Source organism: Harpia harpyja, chromosome 2 (assembly GCF_026419915.1).
Source record: "Harpia harpyja isolate bHarHar1 chromosome 2, bHarHar1 primary haplotype, whole genome shotgun sequence".
NCBI lineage: Eukaryota > Metazoa > Chordata > Aves > Accipitriformes > Accipitridae > Harpia > Harpia harpyja.
In genome coordinates, this window is record NC_068941.1 from 43,264,722 (window position 1) to 43,284,753 (window position 20,032).

General features: G+C 38.6%; 1 protein-coding gene across 1 annotated transcript; it reads left to right on the plus strand.

Moving 5' to 3' along the window:
- Positions 1–52: 52 nt before the first annotated feature.
- On the plus strand, positions 53–19,999 carry ETFDH (electron transfer flavoprotein dehydrogenase). The gene is made up of 13 exons (XM_052778216.1): positions 53–173; positions 2,185–2,331; positions 3,148–3,377; positions 4,294–4,375; positions 4,650–4,768; positions 5,079–5,156; positions 7,798–7,944; positions 9,767–9,907; positions 11,914–12,057; positions 16,120–16,288; positions 18,114–18,296; positions 18,651–18,872; positions 19,175–19,999. The coding sequence occupies exons 1-13, from the start codon at positions 140–142 to the stop codon at positions 19,336–19,338; spliced, it is 1,860 nt and encodes a 619-aa protein (XP_052634176.1). The 5' UTR covers positions 53–139; the 3' UTR covers positions 19,339–19,999.
- Positions 20,000–20,032: the final 33 nt, after the last annotated feature.

The following is a 20,032-nucleotide window of genomic DNA, read 5'->3' on the forward strand; positions in this document are numbered from 1 at the left end:
GCTCTGGGAGCTGTAGTCCTGCCGGCGGGGCGGGGCGGGGCGGGGCCGGTGCCCTCCCGCCGGCGGCCGACTGCGCAGGCGCGGCGTGGCGTGGCCGAGCGCCGGCGGGAGGGCGCCGAGGGGGTCGCGGGCCGCCGCCATGCTGCTCTCTCGCTGCCCGTCCTCCAGCCGAGGTAATGCGCCGGCTCGCTCCGGGGGTGGCTGACCGTCCCGAGGGGACGGGGCTGGGGCGGCCGCCGCCGCCGCCGCTCGGCGGGCTGGGGCCGGCGGCTGGCGCGGCGCGGAAGGAGAGCAAAGGTCGCGGCTGGGGCGCGCCCGGGCGGCCGCGGGGCCGGGAGCGGGGCCGGCGGAGGATCCTGCGGGCGGGGGGCGTTGAGCGGCCGTTGGGGTCGGCGGTGGCGCGGCCGGGGCTCCCCCTGGCCCGGCGGCCGCTCTGTCGGTCTGGAGGTGCTGGACGGGGACGGGGCGGGGCGGGAGCGCCGTGTGTTACCGGCGTCTTTCGCTGCTTGTCTGTACCGTGGTGCGTCCACAGTGTCACTTCGTTGTCTCGGAGCGGTAGTAGGGGTGACCTGCTTTAAAGGATAAAATGCAGCAATCGAATGCGTGCCCTTACTGACGAAATAACTTGCAGAGGCAACGTCCCGGCAGCAGTCATTAAAAGAGCTGCGGAAGAGTAAAGTCTCTGCTTAGGGATTGCTCGCTTCGTGCAAACGTTTCATTCCCATCAGCTTGCCAAGCCCGTAAGCTCTCAGCGGCGTGGTGGCGTGAGCTCGGCTCGCTCGCTGGGAAGAATCTGCCCGTTCAGGGCTTGGACCTGCTCGTGTAATTATCAGATGTATTCTGAGCGGAATTTCCCCTCTTTTGCGTGCGTGTGAAACAATTGCCATTTTTTTAGCTGTACTATGTCATTCATAGTGCCGTCAGTTCTGCTAAAATAAAAATATCTCAAAAAGTAAGTTAAGGTGTTGTGTTTTGATATATATGTGTAGGTGTAGTTGTTACCATGCTTAAAAAATACATTGCTCATTCTCAGATCCTGCCTGGTTGCAGGCAAAGGGTAATTAAGAGTCATGAGATGGTATGATAATAGCTTTTATGTTATGCTGGTTAAGTACAAAATTGCTGTTAAGAAACCAATGTAGATAATACTACCTTGCGTGCAGAGACCAGTATCCTGTCACTGTGCAGAGTTATAATGGAGGATGTTTGCGCTGGCCTTGCCAACTGCCACACTTAACAAAACATTTCAGTCGTAGGACATTGGTGATTTTACTTATGTAGTTTTGCAGAAATACTCCACTTCAAATACAATATTCTCCTTCACCCCTGAAGTTAGAGAAAGGGAATCCTTAAAGGAAGGAAAAATACCTGTCAAGGTGCATTAGTTCACAGACTTTTTAACTATAACTACTTTTGGTGCTAACCATACTAGTTTTCTGAGTACAAATCGTCCACATCTTCACAATTTTTTTTGTGAGAGGAAGACTAGACAAGAATGTGATGTGTAATAGCCCTTCTGAACAGAGTCCTATTTTGATCATTTTAAACTTGCCTTTGGGCTATTTGCTTAAAAAGAAATTCTAATTTGTTCTTGCAACAATTAATGTATCTGCAGCAAAGGTAAAGATTAACTATATCTACTGTTCCTAGCTTTGGCTAAAGTATACTTGGGTTTAAGTCTGAGCTTTTATTGTAGACCATGTCATTTACTTCAGACAAACTGTCTAGTATCAGTAGCCCAGACTGTGTGTCTCAACATGTGTTGAGATGTCAAAAGAGATGAACTTGCGTGTCCTATCTCTATAGTTGTTTGGTCACTTTTAACGAAGTTTGAAATAAGTCTTTTGAAGTTTAAAATGATATAGTAGGAGCTTAAAATGTGTTTCACCTGTGTACACATGTTTTCTTCCTACATCAGCTGTCAGAAATGGCCAGTGTATTAAATGGTATTATGTGAAGAATGCTTAAACTGGAAGCTCTTTTTTTTTTTTTCTGATATAAAATTATACAGCGCATTCCTAACTTGAAAACTTAAAAGTCTCTGTTTATGGTTCCTCATCTTCACGTTACTGGCTAGCCTTTGGGGTGGTGGAGCTGTCACATTTGTTGTGCCACTTCTGTCTCTGAAAAGTCGAAAAATTTGGGGAATGACTGATTTGACAGATTTGCTGCTTATTTTTGCAGCACGTCAGTGCTTTCACGCTCTAAAGTTGATAAAGAGAGAGTGCCTTCCATCACTGCATATTGCAAGATGTGTGTCTACTGCCTCTGTACCCCGGATAACTACGCATTATACAATTCATCCTCGGGACAAAGACAAACGATGGGAAGGTAGGCAAAAAAATGCATTCTTTAAAAGCTTCTTTATTGTTATTATTGCTCAGTTTTAAAGACACTGAAATGTATTGCTGTTTTTTTCTTTTTACAGAAATTCTGTACTCTTAAATACAGTACTAATATTCCAAATGAAATTTTGTGGTTCCTATCTCACAATGAGTGTCTTTAGTGCTATAAAATGGGATCAGATTAAACTTGATCCTAGTTATTTAAAGAAAATATATAAGCAGCTTTTGCTTTAGTGACTATCACAACAACATTTAATTCTGTCAGGTATGTATCTGTTGGATTTTTTCAGTTGTTCTTACCATGAGAGTTTGTGAGAAAATAAGATTAATATATATCTCTCGGCATTCTAGTCTCTACATTCAGCAATTTTAATGGCTTCAATTCCAGAAAAGACAATGATTAATTAGTGTGAAATAAAGTCACGTGTTCTGACTAAGGGTCTGTTTTCTTTCTCCCTTACCTGGAGTTTCACTGAATGTCTTTGATACAGCTAGCCAACCGGGCTCTTAAGCTCAACATTCTAAGGTGATACTTACTTATGGTGCATAGAGATTGAGTATATGTTTTTATGGTATATCTTCTTACAACTTAAAATGAGCTAATTTTACATTGGGCTGCTAATGTTCTTCTGCACTCTTCCAAGTACTGAAGTGGGTATTGTCTTGAATATTTAGCCTCCTTTTATGCAAAGTAATACTTCTGGGATACCCAGTAGCCAGTATCACAGAGTAAGGTTTAGTGAGAGAGAGGCGGGGAGAAACTGGAGATTGGTTTATGTTATTATCTTTTTTTCTATTGAAGGGGTAAACATGGAAAGATTTGCAGAGGAAGCTGATGTTGTCATTGTTGGAGCAGGCCCTGCAGGTCTTTCTGCAGCTATTCGACTCAAACAGTTAGCCGCTGAGCATAGCAAAGAAATACGTGTTTGTCTGGTGGAAAAGGCTTCTCAGATTGGTGCACATACGCTGTCTGGTGCTTGTCTTGAGCCAAGGTCCTTACAAGAACTTTTTCCAGACTGGAAGGAGCGGGGGGTATGTATGAACATATAAATGAAATTAATTGCTAGCTTGTAATGAGCTCCATATCTGATTCATTCTGGTATGACTTAGTACCTTGGTACCATTGGTACTTCATACCGTTTTAAAATATGTTGATCTAACAAAACAAAAAAATTCCTACCTTCTTTTTAGCCTGTTTCCTCTAGTTCAGCAATGCTGAAGTTTTGTGTCTACACAGATGTGCTGTGGCCTTTGCTCTTTTATATAGTAGTCCTACTGCATATACGCAGTATGTCTGGTGTGTCCTGGGATGCACTGCACTTACTGTATTTGTGCAGAATCCAGCTCCCGTGCACAAACAGTAAGATGGTCGATTCTTAGCAAAGTCGGACTTGTTGCTTCTGTACAATAGTTCTTCATAGTCTCAGGAAATGGCGCATAGTACGCTGATTTTTGTGCAGACGTGATGGTGTAACGGAGGCCTAAGATGCTTTTAGGAGGGAGGATAGCAAGAAATGAGTTGCCATCTCTGTCAGAACAGCCATCTGGCTTGTAGCCAGCTGCCTGCTGTCACCTGGGAGCTGCAAGAAGTGGGCTGTGGACTAGTTGTTTTGTCTTACTGGGATAAATATGCAAGTTGAGCTGTCTTCTTTAGAAAGGTCTAGAATATTGATGTAGTACAAGCCTGTGTACAAACTATAGAATTGATTTGCAAGGCCCTGTTCCATTTTTTTACCTTAGTAGTTGTGTTGATTCTTGCCTGATGACTGCCTCAAAGTATTTTATTTTCTCTCTTGTGATACCTTTCTACAGAAGTGCTTTATTAAACCTTTGCTTGACTGCCAGTGTGATTGGTTGATTTATTTTGTTTATTTTATTTGTTGTTTTTGTTGGATTGGCTAGAAAAACATAACTCTCAGTACTGTTTCTGTTTTCTTTTTTTATGTAGGCTCCACTTAATACTCCTGTAACTGAAGACAAGTTTGGAATTTTAACAAAGAAATATAGAATTCCGGTGCCAATTCTTCCAGGTAAAGTTTAGTGAGGTGGTAGGGAGTCATCTTTCTCTGTGTCTTTTTCAACTTTTCCATGAATCAAACAATTTTGATTTCAGTGTAGTAGAGCAAGCATATGTAGAACATGACAGCTTACAGTGATAGGGTCTATGTAGATGATGGCTGTGATAACACATGACATTACTGTGAAGATAGTAGTTGTAGAAGAAGATATGATGTCTGATATATACAACTTCTGTTATTTTGCTTACTGTTCTATGTTTCATCTGTGTGTGTCTTTTTTGCCTAGGACTTCCAATGGTTAATCATGGAAATTACATAGTACGTCTGGGCCACTTTGTGAGTTGGCTAGGTGAACAAGCAGAAGCTTTGGGCGTTGAGGTGTATCCAGGCTATGCAGCAGCTGAGGTAATAATGACATCAGTGTGTATATGAAAAGCATTTTTGGAACCCCCTTCACTCCCAATTATTTGTACATTCACAACATTCTTTTTAACAGACGTGTATTGTGAAAACTGTGTTTCAGTGTCTAAATTCCCTGGCCCCAGTTCAGCAAAGTGCAAGTGGATCGTACAGTATGTTAATAAATACATAATCTTCAAGTTTGACAATGAAAGACATAGTGCTTAGAAGTTCTGCATTAGAACCTTTTATGAATGGATTAAAATGACAGATCATTAAAATGTTTTTGTGTTTGTTTGTTTAAATATTTCCAAAGGTTCTTTTTCATGAAGATGGTAGCGTGAAAGGGATAGCAACTAATGATGTAGGCATTCAAAAGGATGGAGCACCTAAAGTAAGTAGCTACCTTCCCCATAACTAGGGGTCTAATTATGGAAATTGTGATATAACTGCTTCTACTGCCATCAGTAGTCTTGCTGTAGCCTAAGAGAAAGTGTAAAATTCAGTACCTGTCTTCCCTCTCTGTATGTAAAATGGATCGATTACCTGTGAAGGTTTTGGGTTCAGAACACTGTAAACTTCTTCTGGGATTAGTAGAAAAAGCCTTTGCAGAAAGGAGGTTTGTTTGAGGGTGACTTGAAGGAAATATTGTAAGGGTGTTTTGGCATATGTGAAATCCGGAAAGGAAACAATTCCAGGAACTCCTAGAAGAAAGGTGTGAAGGTGAAATAGAAAGCTGTTGTCTAGCTGGTAACTAGCAGTGTGTAAGAGAGTATGCTTCTGGCTGATCTGCTTTCTTTGATATTTACAACTGCAGTCGATCTGTTGACAGTCTATCTATCTTGTTGGGGCAAGGTACACACTGAATCTTTATACCTTTTTGCTGGTTGGTCACATTTCTGTATCCAGAAGGTGACTCCCTGCCCTAAGTGTCGGACTTTGATTTTTAGTGGAATCCAGAACCAGTGATAAGCGTGTTGCTTCCCTGTGCAATACCTAGGGAGAATTTGGCACCTCAGAACAACTTTCACACAGAATTACTTGGCTACAGAAATTAAGGGTACAAGTTTTTTCTTAAGATTTACTTTCTTTTATAAGGTTTCTTACTAGTTACATAATGTTTCAAGGAGCTACTTACTTTCACATAAAATTGTGGGCTATTTTTCCCATTTAGGGCAGGGAATGAGAAGAAAAGACTCATTCTTGTTTTGAAATAATATAGCCAATGGAAGAGGAAGAGAAAAGTAATGTATTTGTCCAAGATAATATTGATGGTCTGTCACCTGTAGGGGGTAGACACGCTCTTCTTTTCAGGTATGCATTTCCCCAGTAGGAGGCTCAAGTAATGCATACAGCCTGCTGTGGTAGTGAAGGTTTATTGGGAGTTTGGTTTGGTTTTGGTTTAAAATGGGAAGGAACTATGATTTTTTTTTTTTTTTTTTTAAGCATCCTCAAAAGCCAGAATTTTTTTCCATCTAGACTGGAAGAATGTGTCTATTAACTTCTTTTAATGTACATAATTAGTGTGCTACTACTGCAACTTTTTGAGTATTCAAGTGGTTTAGCTTTGTTAGGTCAGCTGATATTACCTCCAGTGTATAGAGGTTCAGGTAAATAGATGTAGTTTATATAACTTTCAAGGCAAGAATATCTTCAATGTGTTTATACAGAGCCTAATCAAATAGGCTGTGGTTAATGAATAGAGTTTCACCTTGCAGTCAGCACCAATCGAACAAAAATGCCAGTGGTAAAAATACATAGTTAAAAAGTTGCACATTGATTCTTGTGTAGATTCTGGAGAAGGATGTTAACTGTGAAACACAACTTTGTCACATTACTGAAACGTTTCAAATTCATGAATTTCTGATATCTACAATGCAGAGTTGTAGTTTGTTTATTTTATATAATCTGCTTCAAATTGGACAGTATATATTTTTAATCTTTAGATCAAGTAGTAAGTCACTGTAGTTCTCTTAGTATTTTGTAAGATTAATTCATGTTCAGGTGGACAATCAGAAATTCAAAGAATACACAAAAAAATTGGCAAAATCTTGTAACTCCTGTTTAAAGGTAATTCCCAACTAGAGGGAGCATTTTCATTTGCTAGCCTTTTTCAGAGGTTTCCAGCCAGTAAGCTACAAGCAGATTGCAGCTGAGAGACAATTAAAAACCAAAGCAATAAGCTTCTCCTGGACCTATGCTGGCTTGCCTTGAGATGGTTTTATTGGGTACTGCTGGATATCTTCATCCAAAACTGTTTTAATTATCTTTTTCAACATTAAACTTTCTGACTCAAATCAAGCTTTTTGCGTTTTTTCCCTGCAAGAATCTTGTATCCTTACATTGCAAATATAATCTAGTAATATTCTCGTCCAGTGTGCTCACATATGCAGGTGACATGCTCATACACAAGTATGGCAGTTCCCCTTAACTTACTCTCAATCTTGTTGGAATTTTTTATGAGAAATTTTTTTTATAATGATACTTAATGTTAGTTTAATTTTATTGTATGTTTTAACATGCAAGATTAGTGTAATATTATAGTAACTTTATTCTGAGGTAGTGGGTTCTTTTGGGGGTAGGGGTGATGCAGGTTTTTCTGATCTGATGTTTGTCTAGCATCTCATGTGTTGGGGGGGGCCCACACAATGTTTTATTGTAATGTGACTTCATGAGCAAAAATTAAAGTGTGAAGTTAGAGATTAAGATTCTTTGTTCTGTCAGGGTTCCTTTGCACCGTATGAATCAGCAGATGTGATATAAGTATCCTCCGAGCTGGAAAAGATTCTCTTTTTCAGTAACGAATGGCAATTCACTGTAGTGCTGCTTTACTGGAATCCCCTTACAAGATTTGCCCAGGGTGCATCATGGTTAGGTGGAAAAGACACCTGGACTAGAGCCATAGCTTGCAATGGTTTGTAGGTTCTGGGCAGTGCCACAAAGTAGTGTAAAATCCCTTTATTGCCCTCCAGTTTCTTGCTGTGAGTTTGGTGTGGCACAGATCTAACTGCTGATGAAATGCTCTACTTTTGCAGGCTACCTTTGAAAGAGGCTTGGAACTCCACGCTAAAGTCACAGTCTTTGCTGAAGGTTGTCATGGACATCTAGCCAAACAGCTGTACAAAAAATACAATCTGAGGGAGAAATGTCAACCCCAGAGCTATGGCATTGGACTGAAAGAGGTATCACCTGCATAATTTTAACAATTAAGGAAAATACTGTGAAGCTATAAGGTAGTTTTTGTTTGCTTTCAAGCTAATTTGTGTAAGACATTAGAATGATAGAATGACAGATTTTGAGTTACACTTTCAGGCTTCAGAATCTTTGCTATTCTGAAGCTGATCAGAGAAGATGTTCCCTGAATGTCGTGACTGTTTCGTTTCAGCTGCTTCTTCTCATATATATGTTATAACTAGAGGTACTGGTGAATCCACTCATTAATCTCTTAATTTAATTTCAAATTAGGTTCATTTGTGAAATCTTTTCTCAGTACTTTTACTAAATGAGAGGGGGATTCATGCTGCCTAATTTTGGGGGGGTTTACTAGCTGAGGAGGGGAGGAAAGGCTTTCTATGGGTTTTCCATATATTAATTAGAGAGAGGGAGAGAAAGAAAAAAGAACTGTTCCAGATAATGCTTCACAGTCTCTGAAACACTCTCTGGATGAGCTTTCCCCACCCCACCCCCACCCCCAAAATCCCTTCACTGGGCTTATAAAATTGGGATAGCGATCAGGTTTCCTTTTTAAAATATTTTATACTCAGGAAATATCACTCATGAAAAAAAGCTGTATTATTTAGAACAAGTTCAGAGTTTGACTATAACATATTATTTATTCATTACTTTAAGCATGTGCTTCCAGCTACAGAATATTTGTTAAATAATTAGTTTACACTTCTGTAGAGAATAACCATTCTGTAAATGTATGACATAGTTACAATTTCAAATACCCAAGTTCTCGTTAAAGCAGGATTTTGCTGTAGAGTTCCTTTGCTTCCAGATGAGCCTGTGTCTGCTTTAGCAAATAGTACAGTCCAATAGGAATGGGTCTGTAAAGTGAAATAGTTGGTGCCGACGAGCTGATATCCATACTATGCACGTTTCAAGTTTATTTTTACTTTGGACTAGCTCTGGTCTAGTCCCATGGACTGAGTGTCCTTTCGTGACTGGAATGCTTTAGATGGGCTTCTGAAGCCTGTCTTACAGTTTAGTTTCATGTGAAAGGAATCCAATTCATGCCATCCATGGCTGCTGTACAATGTGCGCCAAAGTATAGCAAGTCGGAGGAATCAGGAGTCTCGCTCAAAAATGTGCTGCTTAATCTAAACTGAAACATTAATATAGATGTACCCTCCATGCTGGAGCTGATCTAATGGTGCTCAACTGCCCTTTTGTCATTAGACTGCACCTGGCACATAACTTCATGGTGAAGAGACTTTTGTGAAATGAGCAGAAAATTGATTTGCTAGTGGAAACCGGCAGATGCTTCTGTGAGTTCACCATGGGTCAGATGAGCACTGGAGATGTGTAGGAGAGAGCAGAGAGAGGACTACCTGTTTGACAACACATATTTAGATCAACTCAGGCATATTGTTAAGCTTGACCTTGAAAAACTTGTGAGGAAATTGCAGTGATTCATACGAAAAAATAATTTTTTTAAAGAAAAAAGTCAATGTAAGCATTGCATTCCTTAGCAGAAGTATCTATTTAAGTCACTGACATAAAGGATCTTGTGGCTGAATGCAAATTTGGTGTATGCTACTGGAGTCTCAGTCACATTTTCTGATGCACAACATTTCAAGAAAGAGAAGTATTAGGAAATTCTTAAATGGTAATCCAAAAAAAGTATACTTGTTACCTGGTATTTTGCCATATGAATTTATGCATTGGTCATAGCAGTAAACTAATTTCTTCTATATTTAATTGTGTGTTTGTCTTTTATTATATTATTGAAAGGCCATTACTTTGCAATATAAAGTAATTTTTTCGTCATCTTCACTTCAGTTATGGACTATTGATGAAAAGAAATGGAAACCAGGAAGAGTAGAACATACTGTAGGCTGGCCTTTAGACAGACATACATATGGAGGATCCTTTCTTTATCACTTAAATGAGGGTGAACCTTTAGTTGCTCTTGGATTTGTGGTAAGTGAAGTTGGTTTTTTTCATGCTTTTTTGTTGTTGTTTGGTCTTCATTTTTATGCAATTTCTTTTCACTTTTAATGTGAAAATGAAAACATAAGAATAGCAACAGACCAAATTTAGTACTTTCTCAGTCTTAAGTGCACTTATGCCTGTATTGGGGAAAGCTAATTTGTCATATTAATCTATCTTTAATCCAGTGTCTTTTATTAAGAACAAAATTGAAATTACAAATAATTTTTTTTGCAAACCAAACAAATTTTGGTAAAGCTAAAACGAGATGATTAATCAAAACTCTGCTCGCAAAATTTTTGCAAGTTAGGAAATGTCTAAATCATGTACACTTTGTATAATTCTATTTCCTTATTCATGTGTCAGGCTTGGGTGCAGCTCTACTTTATGAGAAGCATAAAAAGTGGAAGCACTCTGCAGTTCCACAAGCAGCATCCCTTCCATTTCTGAGCTCTTCAGTATGTTCTTACTATTCTTCACCCCCATTTGCCTTGCCCTCTTTAGCAACTGTCTTTCTGAATTGGACAGGCAGCTTTTTCTTTTTACTGCCTCTTTATTGGAAGGATTGAGATCACTAGAGACACAGTCTTGTGTCATTCTACCAGCTGGTGATGCAAGTAGCAAGTAGGAAATGTTGCTCTAGCACCTACAATCCTAAATGAAGCGTGCACTATATTTATCCTGTGCATGTGCTTTACACACAGATGTTGTAAGAGTCGGGCACACAATCTGGACTTTCAGCAGCATGGGATTGAGGTGACACTTTGGTCTCCTAAATTTCAGAAGGATTCCAGACTCTGTGTGTGTGGGGGTGAAAACTGTATTTTTGTCTAACTGTTTTGCAAGAAACATTGAAAAAAAATTGTTAGCTTTTCTCAGACATGCATACTTGTCCTGTGCAGATTTCCAGTATTGGAATTAATAAGTACAGACAGTAGACATTCAAATTCTGTTTGCTTTTAGAAGGGTAGAGAGCTTTGATTCTTACTGAGAATGGTAATCAGTAATGTTCATATTATCTCCAGTTCACATAGGAGAAAATCAACTTTTGTGTGAACATCCAAGCACTTTTTTGGCTTTGAACTTTACACTGTCAGTCTGAGCTGATTTTTTTAGTAGGATTATCTTGCACTTATTTTGAAAATCGCTTATTAACTTTATCTAGCAAGGAAAGTAGATGCAAGCAGTGCTCTGAAAGCAGTGAGCTGCCAGAGAAATCAAGGTACTGTTTGTTGCAGACTCATGATACATTTTATTATTTGTCTCAAATAAAGCTTACAGGAACCAGAAATAATCCCTTTCTCAAAAGAGAAAATTCAGCAACAAAAGTCCTTTTAAGAGTATATTAAAGATGGGAAATGCAGAGTATATCTTTGGGCAAATTCTCAAATGCGTAAGATAAGAATCCTGGGCATCCAGCCAATTGGCAGTCTTTTGTCCCCCATTTTCTGCTTTCATCATTGCTCCCCTGTGCTTTGTTACAATGCCTCACATAATTGGAAATGGTAATTGACTCCACTAAATGATGTGAAGAACTGGTTAAAATATGTGAGCACAAGGACATAACTATCTAGAAATAATTGTTTACCTCTCCTTCCAGCTTTTCTAGGGCAAAGAGGTTTTGAAACACAAATTTAAAACAAGTTTTCTCGCTTATCCTGCCCATTAAACCATGCTTAATTTCACTATTTTATTTTGAGACAGATGGAAGGTGGTTACAATGCAGTTAAATATTTTCCATGCTTCAGGTAGGGCAGAGAACAGTCTTGTAGAAGCAAATTCTCAGATTTGCTTCTATTGTACTGTTAATAGAATGTATTTTTGGCAGTAGTTTCTTTAAGTAGAAAGATCCTGAGGTTGGTTTAGTATAAAATAGATTTAAAGAGTTGATGTGGTAATATCTAATGGTTTTCTTTTCAAACTTTTGTTGAAATTCCATACATTACTTTCATAATGTTGCACTTTTTTCTTTTCTTTTTTTTTTTTTTTTTTTTAAGGTTGGTTTAGATTATCAAAATCCCTATTTGAATCCATTTAGGGAGTTTCAGAGGTGGAAGCACCATCCTAGTGTACAGCCTACTTTGGAGGGTGGAACAAGGATTGCCTATGGTGCCAGAGCATTAAATGAAGGTGGTTTCCAGGTAACTTTTTCATGGAGTTTTTTTACTTTGAGTTCTCTATATCCATGTTTTTAGTGCTGTAGATTTGGGTTGCATGCTCTTGGGAAACAACTGAACTATAATAAAGCTGAATAAAGCCAAAAGTTTTGCTGGACAGAAAAGCCTTGTTATCTTTCTGGATACTGGCTGCTGAGATTTGCTAGACTTAGGCTCTGTCATACTAAAAATCTTCTGACATAGTCACTTTACTTTTTAAATGAAATATGAAGTGGAGTTTATATTGCAGTCCAATGTGTTCAGCAGCAAAGAAGCAACAGGTGATTCTTTGTTGTGCCTGGAACTCTGGGGAAGAGAGGGTAGCACCACTCATCTGTTGTTTTTGTGGGGTTGGGGGGGGTGTATTTTCCAAATTACTTGTTTATCCTAGCAGAGGGAACTTTGTTCGAATGCTTGACCCTGAAGTCAGTCATGGTGCTGAAATTGTTATGTAGCTTGGCAGATAAAAGTATTCACCTCCTCAAGTACAGATACCTTCAGTATCTTTCAGGCACAACTTGGGAGATGGAATATCTTGTTCATTTTGTTCCCTTAAGGAGTCCAAAAGGCAAAATTTAAAAAATGTATTCATCAAGATTTAAGGTCAGTTGAAAGGGCTGGAACAACTTTCAGGAGAAATAGTCTAGAGTTTGTTCAACAGCTAAAGTCCTTTCAAACTGTTAGCTTCTAAGGTGGGAATCTTGAAACACAGGACATGGCTGTGTGTCCTGGACTCCCAGATCCATCTTCTAGACGCTTCTTTCAGTTTGGAGCTTAAAACTAGCCTGAGCATTCATGATCAGCAGCCTGTGTGTGTGGCCATTCACTCTGTCCTCTGACTACTTTGTCTTTTGTTTTTGAACCTCTTTAGTATAAATGTGGCTTTGTGCAGTTTTTGCAATACAAGTAGAATTTCAGCAGCAGTGTAACTCTTGTCACAGTCTTGGGGAGTTAGGCTTTGACACCAGTGTGCATGCCTGAGACTGAGTCCTGGGTTCAGAAAGCAACTTCTTGATTACACACGTGATACATGTTTATTCAATCTGTGGGTTGATTACTTTGTCCACTCTGGAAATGCGTCATATCACGTTGTAACACGGCTGTGTTACTAGCTTATTTCAGAAACCGTTGTTGGTCTGTTATTGACACAGATAAGATACAAAATACCAAGATGTTTTAATCTAGACTTTTATACAAGAGGGGCTTCTCTTTCCACCCCGTGCACTGGTTTCTCTATCACAGATAGTCATTATTGAATTTCTGGCTTTGGTGAAGTAGCCAGATTGTGACTTCAGTTGCATACTCCTTATACTGCTCGAAACATATGGCTGAAGGAACACGATACTTTTTAAGACACAGACATTGTTTTTGTTAAGTTACACAGACAGTAGGACTACAGCTCTTGCGCATCTCTGCCTAATCTTTGGACTTCTTTGCTGGACTTAAAATAACGTGTCACTTACTTTGCACTGTTCCTAATATAAAAGCATCTTTTATTTTGTTGGGGTTTTTTTATTTCCTGTAGATAGAATTGTCTAGCTAATCATGAAGTCACACTTTTAAATGGCTTTTTCTTAATACATGCTTTCAGTAAAAAAAAGCTTTATTGATGATTCACTTAGGAAGATTTTTAAGATTAGCTCTTCTTTTGCATGTGTTGCTTTGATTAATAACTGAAGCAGCCTGACTCATTTGCATCACTGGAGTCCAGGAATATTTTCTTATGTAAGTGGTTCTGTAGCTCCAGTTTTCATTTTGGTGACAGTATTGCATCAAATAGGTGTATAAAATTACCATAAATCTAAGCTTTTTTGTCTGTTATAGACAACCTTATGACCATGTTCTTTAGTCTTTAACATAGTGATGCTAAGTTGGTATGTGAGAGAGAGCGCGCTCTTGGATGTTTCCCCGATTTTATAGCTTTTGGGGATATGTGGAAGGAGGGGACAGACTTTAATAGACTACATCTACATAGCTGTTATTTCTTCTGTTTATTAAAATTGCAAAATCAAGCACTTCAGAAATTCCCATGCAACCTCTGTTTTGTCTCCATTTTATCAAAAACTTCGAAAAGGTTTAAGAGTGTTGTGGAAAACATAAGAAGTGTTGCTGTTGTTGAGCAAGGTATATTATGAACATCAGGGAAAAAAATCCTTCATAATGATGACCCGTGCAAGTGTCAAAGATTAGACTCACTTAACAGATTTTCAGCCCTGAGCTGAGCTGAGGGGAGGAGAATGTGGGGTTCCCTGTCCACTGGCGGGGAGGACTCTGCAGGGAACAGGCATCTGCCCTTCTTCCCTCCTCCAAACCAGCTTTGTTTTGTCTCTGCTGCCAAGAGGGTGGTGGCTTCTCCAGCTGCTCAAGGTTGAAAGGATTTCACCCTGTATCTTGGGACAGGGAGGGCTTGTGCTGTACTGGCATGATGTGTTCCTTCAACTGACTTGTGAAAACAGGCACCAAGTGCCATAGTACTAATAATGAGAATTACTAACAAAGCTGGAGTATGTGTAACCTTTTGTGTTGCATGATTAGTCTCATACATACTTTGACAGTCTGTTGGTCAGTGTGTACCTATTAAGTGAAACAGTTGTTGCAGAAGAAAAGTACTTGATCACCACCTTCCTATGTGATTCAAAGAATCAGTCAAGAAATCTTCCTATGCTGATGTCAGTGCTGCATCATTGCATCCTAATAGATATGACAGAATAACTGTTCTCAGCGAAAGGTCTTGTGAAAAGAGAGGACATCCTACATACTTAATTCCTTTGAAATACTGTTATGTAGCTGAACTTATGGTCACCGAAAACTAAGTTAAAAGTTGTAGTTGTGTTTTCAGCCTAAATTACCTTTCTTATGAACCAAATCACTAAGTCTATGATTAAACAAATTGCCCAAAACATAGGGGAAATGCTGCATAGTACAACTTTCTTTAGTGGCTACTATATGAATAGTCAAAAGTAACTAGCTCTGAGTGAATAGTAAATAGGTAACAATTGAACAAGCAGAAGAAACAAAGTGTTTGTTTCAGATTGTCTTGAATTCCAAGGGATACATTTTTTTGGATAGTTTTCATGAAATAAAACTACTTGTTTGGGGTCAAATTATTTAGGCTATTAAAAAATGAATTCTTCCAGGCAGCTTTAACAAAAGCAGGATGCTAGATTCACAAGCGCTGCTCAGGACTAAAGACTTTTGGAGGAAGGCTATGTTCATAACTTACCTTCAGCAATTTCAGACCTAGGATTTGATCACAGCTTTCTGCTCAAAGTGCTGCAGTCGATCCGCGTTTTGAAGCTGTTCCCTGTCTAAAATCTTAATCTCATTGGATGAGGGTGAGAATAACTGTCTTGACAATTGAGGTATTCCTTAGTTAATATGGGCATAGAACAGAGTATATTAATACTATAGACCTGATGTTTGCAAATCATCTGGCTGTCTTAGGTTTGTGAGTTGACTGTACTCAGTGACATTATGCTTCTTACAGAATGGGAGTAAGACAATGATTTTGCACCAAAAATATATTTGTTGGCTGTTGAGCAGCTTCTGAAATAAGTGAGACCTGTGCGGGGGGTGCAGGGAGGGCACTGTGCAGTTTCATAGAAAAGATTTGTGGAAAAAAGCACTGAGTAATAAACTGTTGAGATGAGATGCATACAACTTACTGTGTGTAAAACAGGAACACACAAATGTCTTTTTTTTAAAAAGAATTCACTTAAACTTGAAGGAGGAAAACAGTATCGGTGGGTGACATTACCACAGTCTTGTTGCAGATGAAGTAACTGGAGAGAGGACATAAGGAAAATGTTGTCTTGTCGTTATTTTATACTCAGCCCCAGTACAATGTCTGTATTCTTATTTGCTTACTATGCCAAAATTCCTTGATTAAGCAGAGTAAGTTTTGTGTATTTTTAGATAGTGCACATGCAAGTCTAAAAACTTAAAGGACACTCAAGCCTCATGCCAGTTTCATTTCCAGAATGTTATTTTCACTTTGAAAAACAAGAACAAACAAACAAACCACCTTTCTTTCTGTTTCTTCTTCAGTCAATACCCAAACTCACCTTCCCAGGTGGATTATTAATTGGTTGCAGTCCTGGACTCATGAATGTTCCTAAGATCAAAGGGACACATACCGCGATGAAGAGCGGCATGTTGGCTTCAGAAGCCATCTTTAGCCAATTAATCAATGAAAACCTCCAATCAAAGACAATAGGTAAGATCACTGTACTTTGATTTGTATACCTTGTGTTCAATTAGAATCACCAACAGCTTAGCAGTAACTAAATGTGTCTGAACAAATTAGTTGGAAATGCAAATAAATTGTGAAAAGAGTGTAGTGGTTTAAAAAGATATCTGTTGTTTATTTACTATTTATATGGTCAAATGATTTAAGAAAAAAAGAAATTAATAAAGTTTTGCTTAGTTGTTCTTAAGTATTGATCCTACCGCTAGAACAAAAATATGCCTCTAACAAGCATCTGAAAAGTAAGCTCATGCTTCCTGTATAAGTAAACAAGAATAGTATGCATTTCCTTCCTACAAATATGTTAAAAATTAGCACCTTATGATTCAAAAAGTGTTACTGAAAGACCGCAGAATCAGAGAGAAAAAAATTAAAGGAACAGATTAAATGTAAGCAAAACAGGGTGAGATTTTTCAAGTTTGCTCTTCACTGTTAATTGTTAGGATACTTTTTTCCTTCAGTCCTCTTTTTCTGTCTTTAATTTTATAGTCTTCTCAGTTTGAGACGTGTATTTCCTATTAAATGTAATGCAAGCACATTGAAGTAATCACCTGATCCTGACCGCATTGTAGCGATTTATTTAAGCCTTGGTTGTTCCTTTAAATCTGTTAACAAAGACTGTACAGAGAGAACCCATTAGAATTTCAGTCATTCTGGAGATGGACACTATAGCCTGGTGCCACATGATTATTTTAGAAATCTTTTCTCTGTAGTGGTGGATTCAGTCCTAGTGAGCTCTTGTTCAGCTGAAACATGCAATACATCTTGCCACAGAGAGTATGTTGAACAATTAAAACTTCAACTAGTATAGCAGGTTAAAATGCTTAGAACCCATCTGAAACAATAAACACTCTTACTGGGTAGTGTGCCACTCTTGTTTGATTATGGACAGGTTTTATATACTGTTTCCAGTTTTGTCAAGACAGTAGTATATTACAGTCCACTTTCTTTGTGCATAGGTAACAAGTTTTTTTCAAAGCTGTATGTGAGACAGAAAATATGGACTGAAGCATGTTTTCATGTATAGACAAGGCTTAAAACTTAATATTTAGAACATCTATTCCTATACAGTAGTAATGGAGAATGGTGAAGGGGAAGGTCTCAGAAAATTTTCATTTGAAGAAACTTTTTTTTTTCCTGAGATAATTACTTGGCTTTAACTACACTGCAGTAGATGTCATGTGGCAAGTGTGCAGTGTCTAGTATTCGTAAAGAACACAATCAAAGAGTTTAAATCAAAAGTTTGTAGTCTAATATATCTCATTAACTTGCTGATTACAAAGGGACAAAACATGTTCTCTAGCACTTGCATCATTCATTGGGCCACAGTCAGTTACTGAAATTGGCATGTTTGTAGTTGCATAACTTGTAAAGAAAGAGCTTTTGACCTTGACAACGTTAAAATTACAAACCTGGCTCTTGGATCACAGGTAAACTCTCCTGGTCAATTCTTAAGATTCTATGAGCGAGTAGCTGTTTTCCCATAGGGGTGCCACTATAGTCACCTGGCCAGTTATCTTTACATTTAGCTGAAGGTTTGAGGCAATTTAATGCTGCTTGTGGGTCATTTAATAGAGGCTACAAAGGAGCAGTAGGTATCTGCTGATAACTGCCAACAAAACAGATCTCTTCAAGAGGCTGAAATATGTTGTCTAGTATATTCCTAGCTTACTGTTCTGAAATTATTATTTTGCTGCCTTCATTGCTAACAATTGCCTTTTTTCAGCAATTATTTTTTATTTCAAGGATAGTCTTTATGTACTGTAGGTACCTAACAAGTAATGTACTGCCTTAGGACTTGATGTGCAAGAATATGAAGAGAACCTGAAAAAGTCCTGGGTCTGGAAAGAGCTGTACAGAGTTAGAAACATCCGACCATCCTGCCATAGCGTACTTGGTGTGTATGGAGGCATGATTTACACAGGTATATTTTATTGGATACTGAGAGGAATGGAACCATGGACATTGAAACATCCAGGTAATTTCAGTATCTCTGGAAAGAAGATACTACATATATATGTCAGTATTTTTCTGGTCTTAGTTGAAGCTAGAGCACATCGGTCAAGTGGTGAGGCCTTAAAAGTGTAGAAAAGAAATCGGTGATAAGGCATTGAAGCAGATGTTGCCATATTACCTAGCATATAATGTAAATTAAGACATTAAAACACTATTCTACTTAGCATAGTTTTTTGTCTCATGAAAAAGGCTACCTTTTACAAAACACTTTGTTCTGATGACAAGGGAAGTTAAAATAGCTTAATTAAATTGTTTTTGAGTAACTGCAAATTACAGTAATTCTATACTGAAACTTACTTATTAAAAATATATTTAGGACCAGATTTTGCTCAGCTCAAGCCAGCCAAAGATTGCACACCTATTGAATACCCAAAGCCTGATGGAAAAATCAGTTTTGATCTCCTGTCATCTGTGGCTTTAAGTGGTACAAACCATGAACATGACCAGCCTGCTCATTTAACTCTCAAAGATGACAGCATCCCTGTGAGCAGAAATCTGGCTGTATTCGATGGACCGGAACAAAGATTTTGTCCAGCAGGTAAGTAATAAAAATGTCAGCTGTTTTTGCAAGGTGAAAGACTTAAGTACTTCAGGAAGAGTCCACCTAGCCTACTACTTCTTCAGGTATTCTATCCAAATCCTCCAAGAAGAGGGTTCAAGTGCAGGTCTTAAAATATATTAACAGTATTTTCATGGTGAAATAATTAGTACACATGGAAGAAGGCAGTTGAATCACACTAGCAATATACTTCCCTCATTACGATTGCTGGTTAAGTAGTAGAACATACATGCAGGGGGAAACAGTTCAGTGAAGTGATAGCTCTCTTATGCTTTTTGCAGGAGTTTACGAATATATTCCTCTGGAAACAGGAGAAGGATCAAGGCTGCAGATAAATGCTCAGAACTGTGTCCACTGCAAAACCTGCGATATTAAAGATCCAAGTCAGAACATTAACTGGGTAGTGCCTGAAGGTGGAGGAGGACCAGCTTATAATGGCATGTAAATTGACAGGAAATCTATTCAGTGACTTCTGATCACCAACAAATAAGTTGGAGTATTTTATGCTGCAGTGTAAGTAAAAGTACAGCACTGACTTGACTGTTAAAGAGTTTGAGACTAAATGCCATTCTGAATTTTAGGTATGACTGTTGCATTAAATGGATAGTCAGTGCCTTCTGGTTAAACCCTAGCCTTATTTAAATAGGACTTCTTTACAGGAGTTGTGTGGCAGGCAGAAGAGAGTTCTTCTCAGGACTGACAAAGGAACTTTGGATCTTGGATTTATTGCTGAAGTTCAGTGATAACAGGAGCCATATCCAGAATTGTGGGTATGGTGGAAGAATTTAGTATCTACCCCTAAAAAAAGTATTTTCTATCTCTATCTGGAGTGACTTAACTGTATGTAATCCTACCTTGCAGTAGGGAAAATACATCAGTCTAGAAAACTGTCACTGCTTTTAAGTGTTACACATTTTACATCAAATTTACAGTTACATTTTTTTTCCTGGTGATAATAGGGAGCCTATCTGCAATACAATGTGTAAAGCAGTTAAAAAAAAAAAAAAGTGCAAGTATTACACCTTCATTGTATGTCTACCAGCATTTTTATTCCTTACAAGAAATCAGGCCTGCTCTAATAAAAACTCTAATAGAAACTGCCTAAATTGTCCTGGTGTGAAACCAAGCTGCTTAGGAAG

What these genes read in the sequence shown, in the direction of transcription:
- ETFDH (XM_052778216.1), top strand. Translation starts at nt 140, where the DNA reads ATGCTGCTCTCTCGCTGCCCGTCCTCCAGCCGAG. An exon ending in CAGACTGGAAGGAGCGGGGG is followed by an intron (nt 3,378 to 4,293) that starts GTATGTATGAAC and finishes TTTTTTATGTAG; the next exon opens with GCTCCACTTAATACTCCTGT. An exon ending in AAAAGGATGGAGCACCTAAA is followed by an intron (nt 5,157 to 7,797) that starts GTAAGTAGCTAC and finishes CTACTTTTGCAG; the next exon opens with GCTACCTTTGAAAGAGGCTT.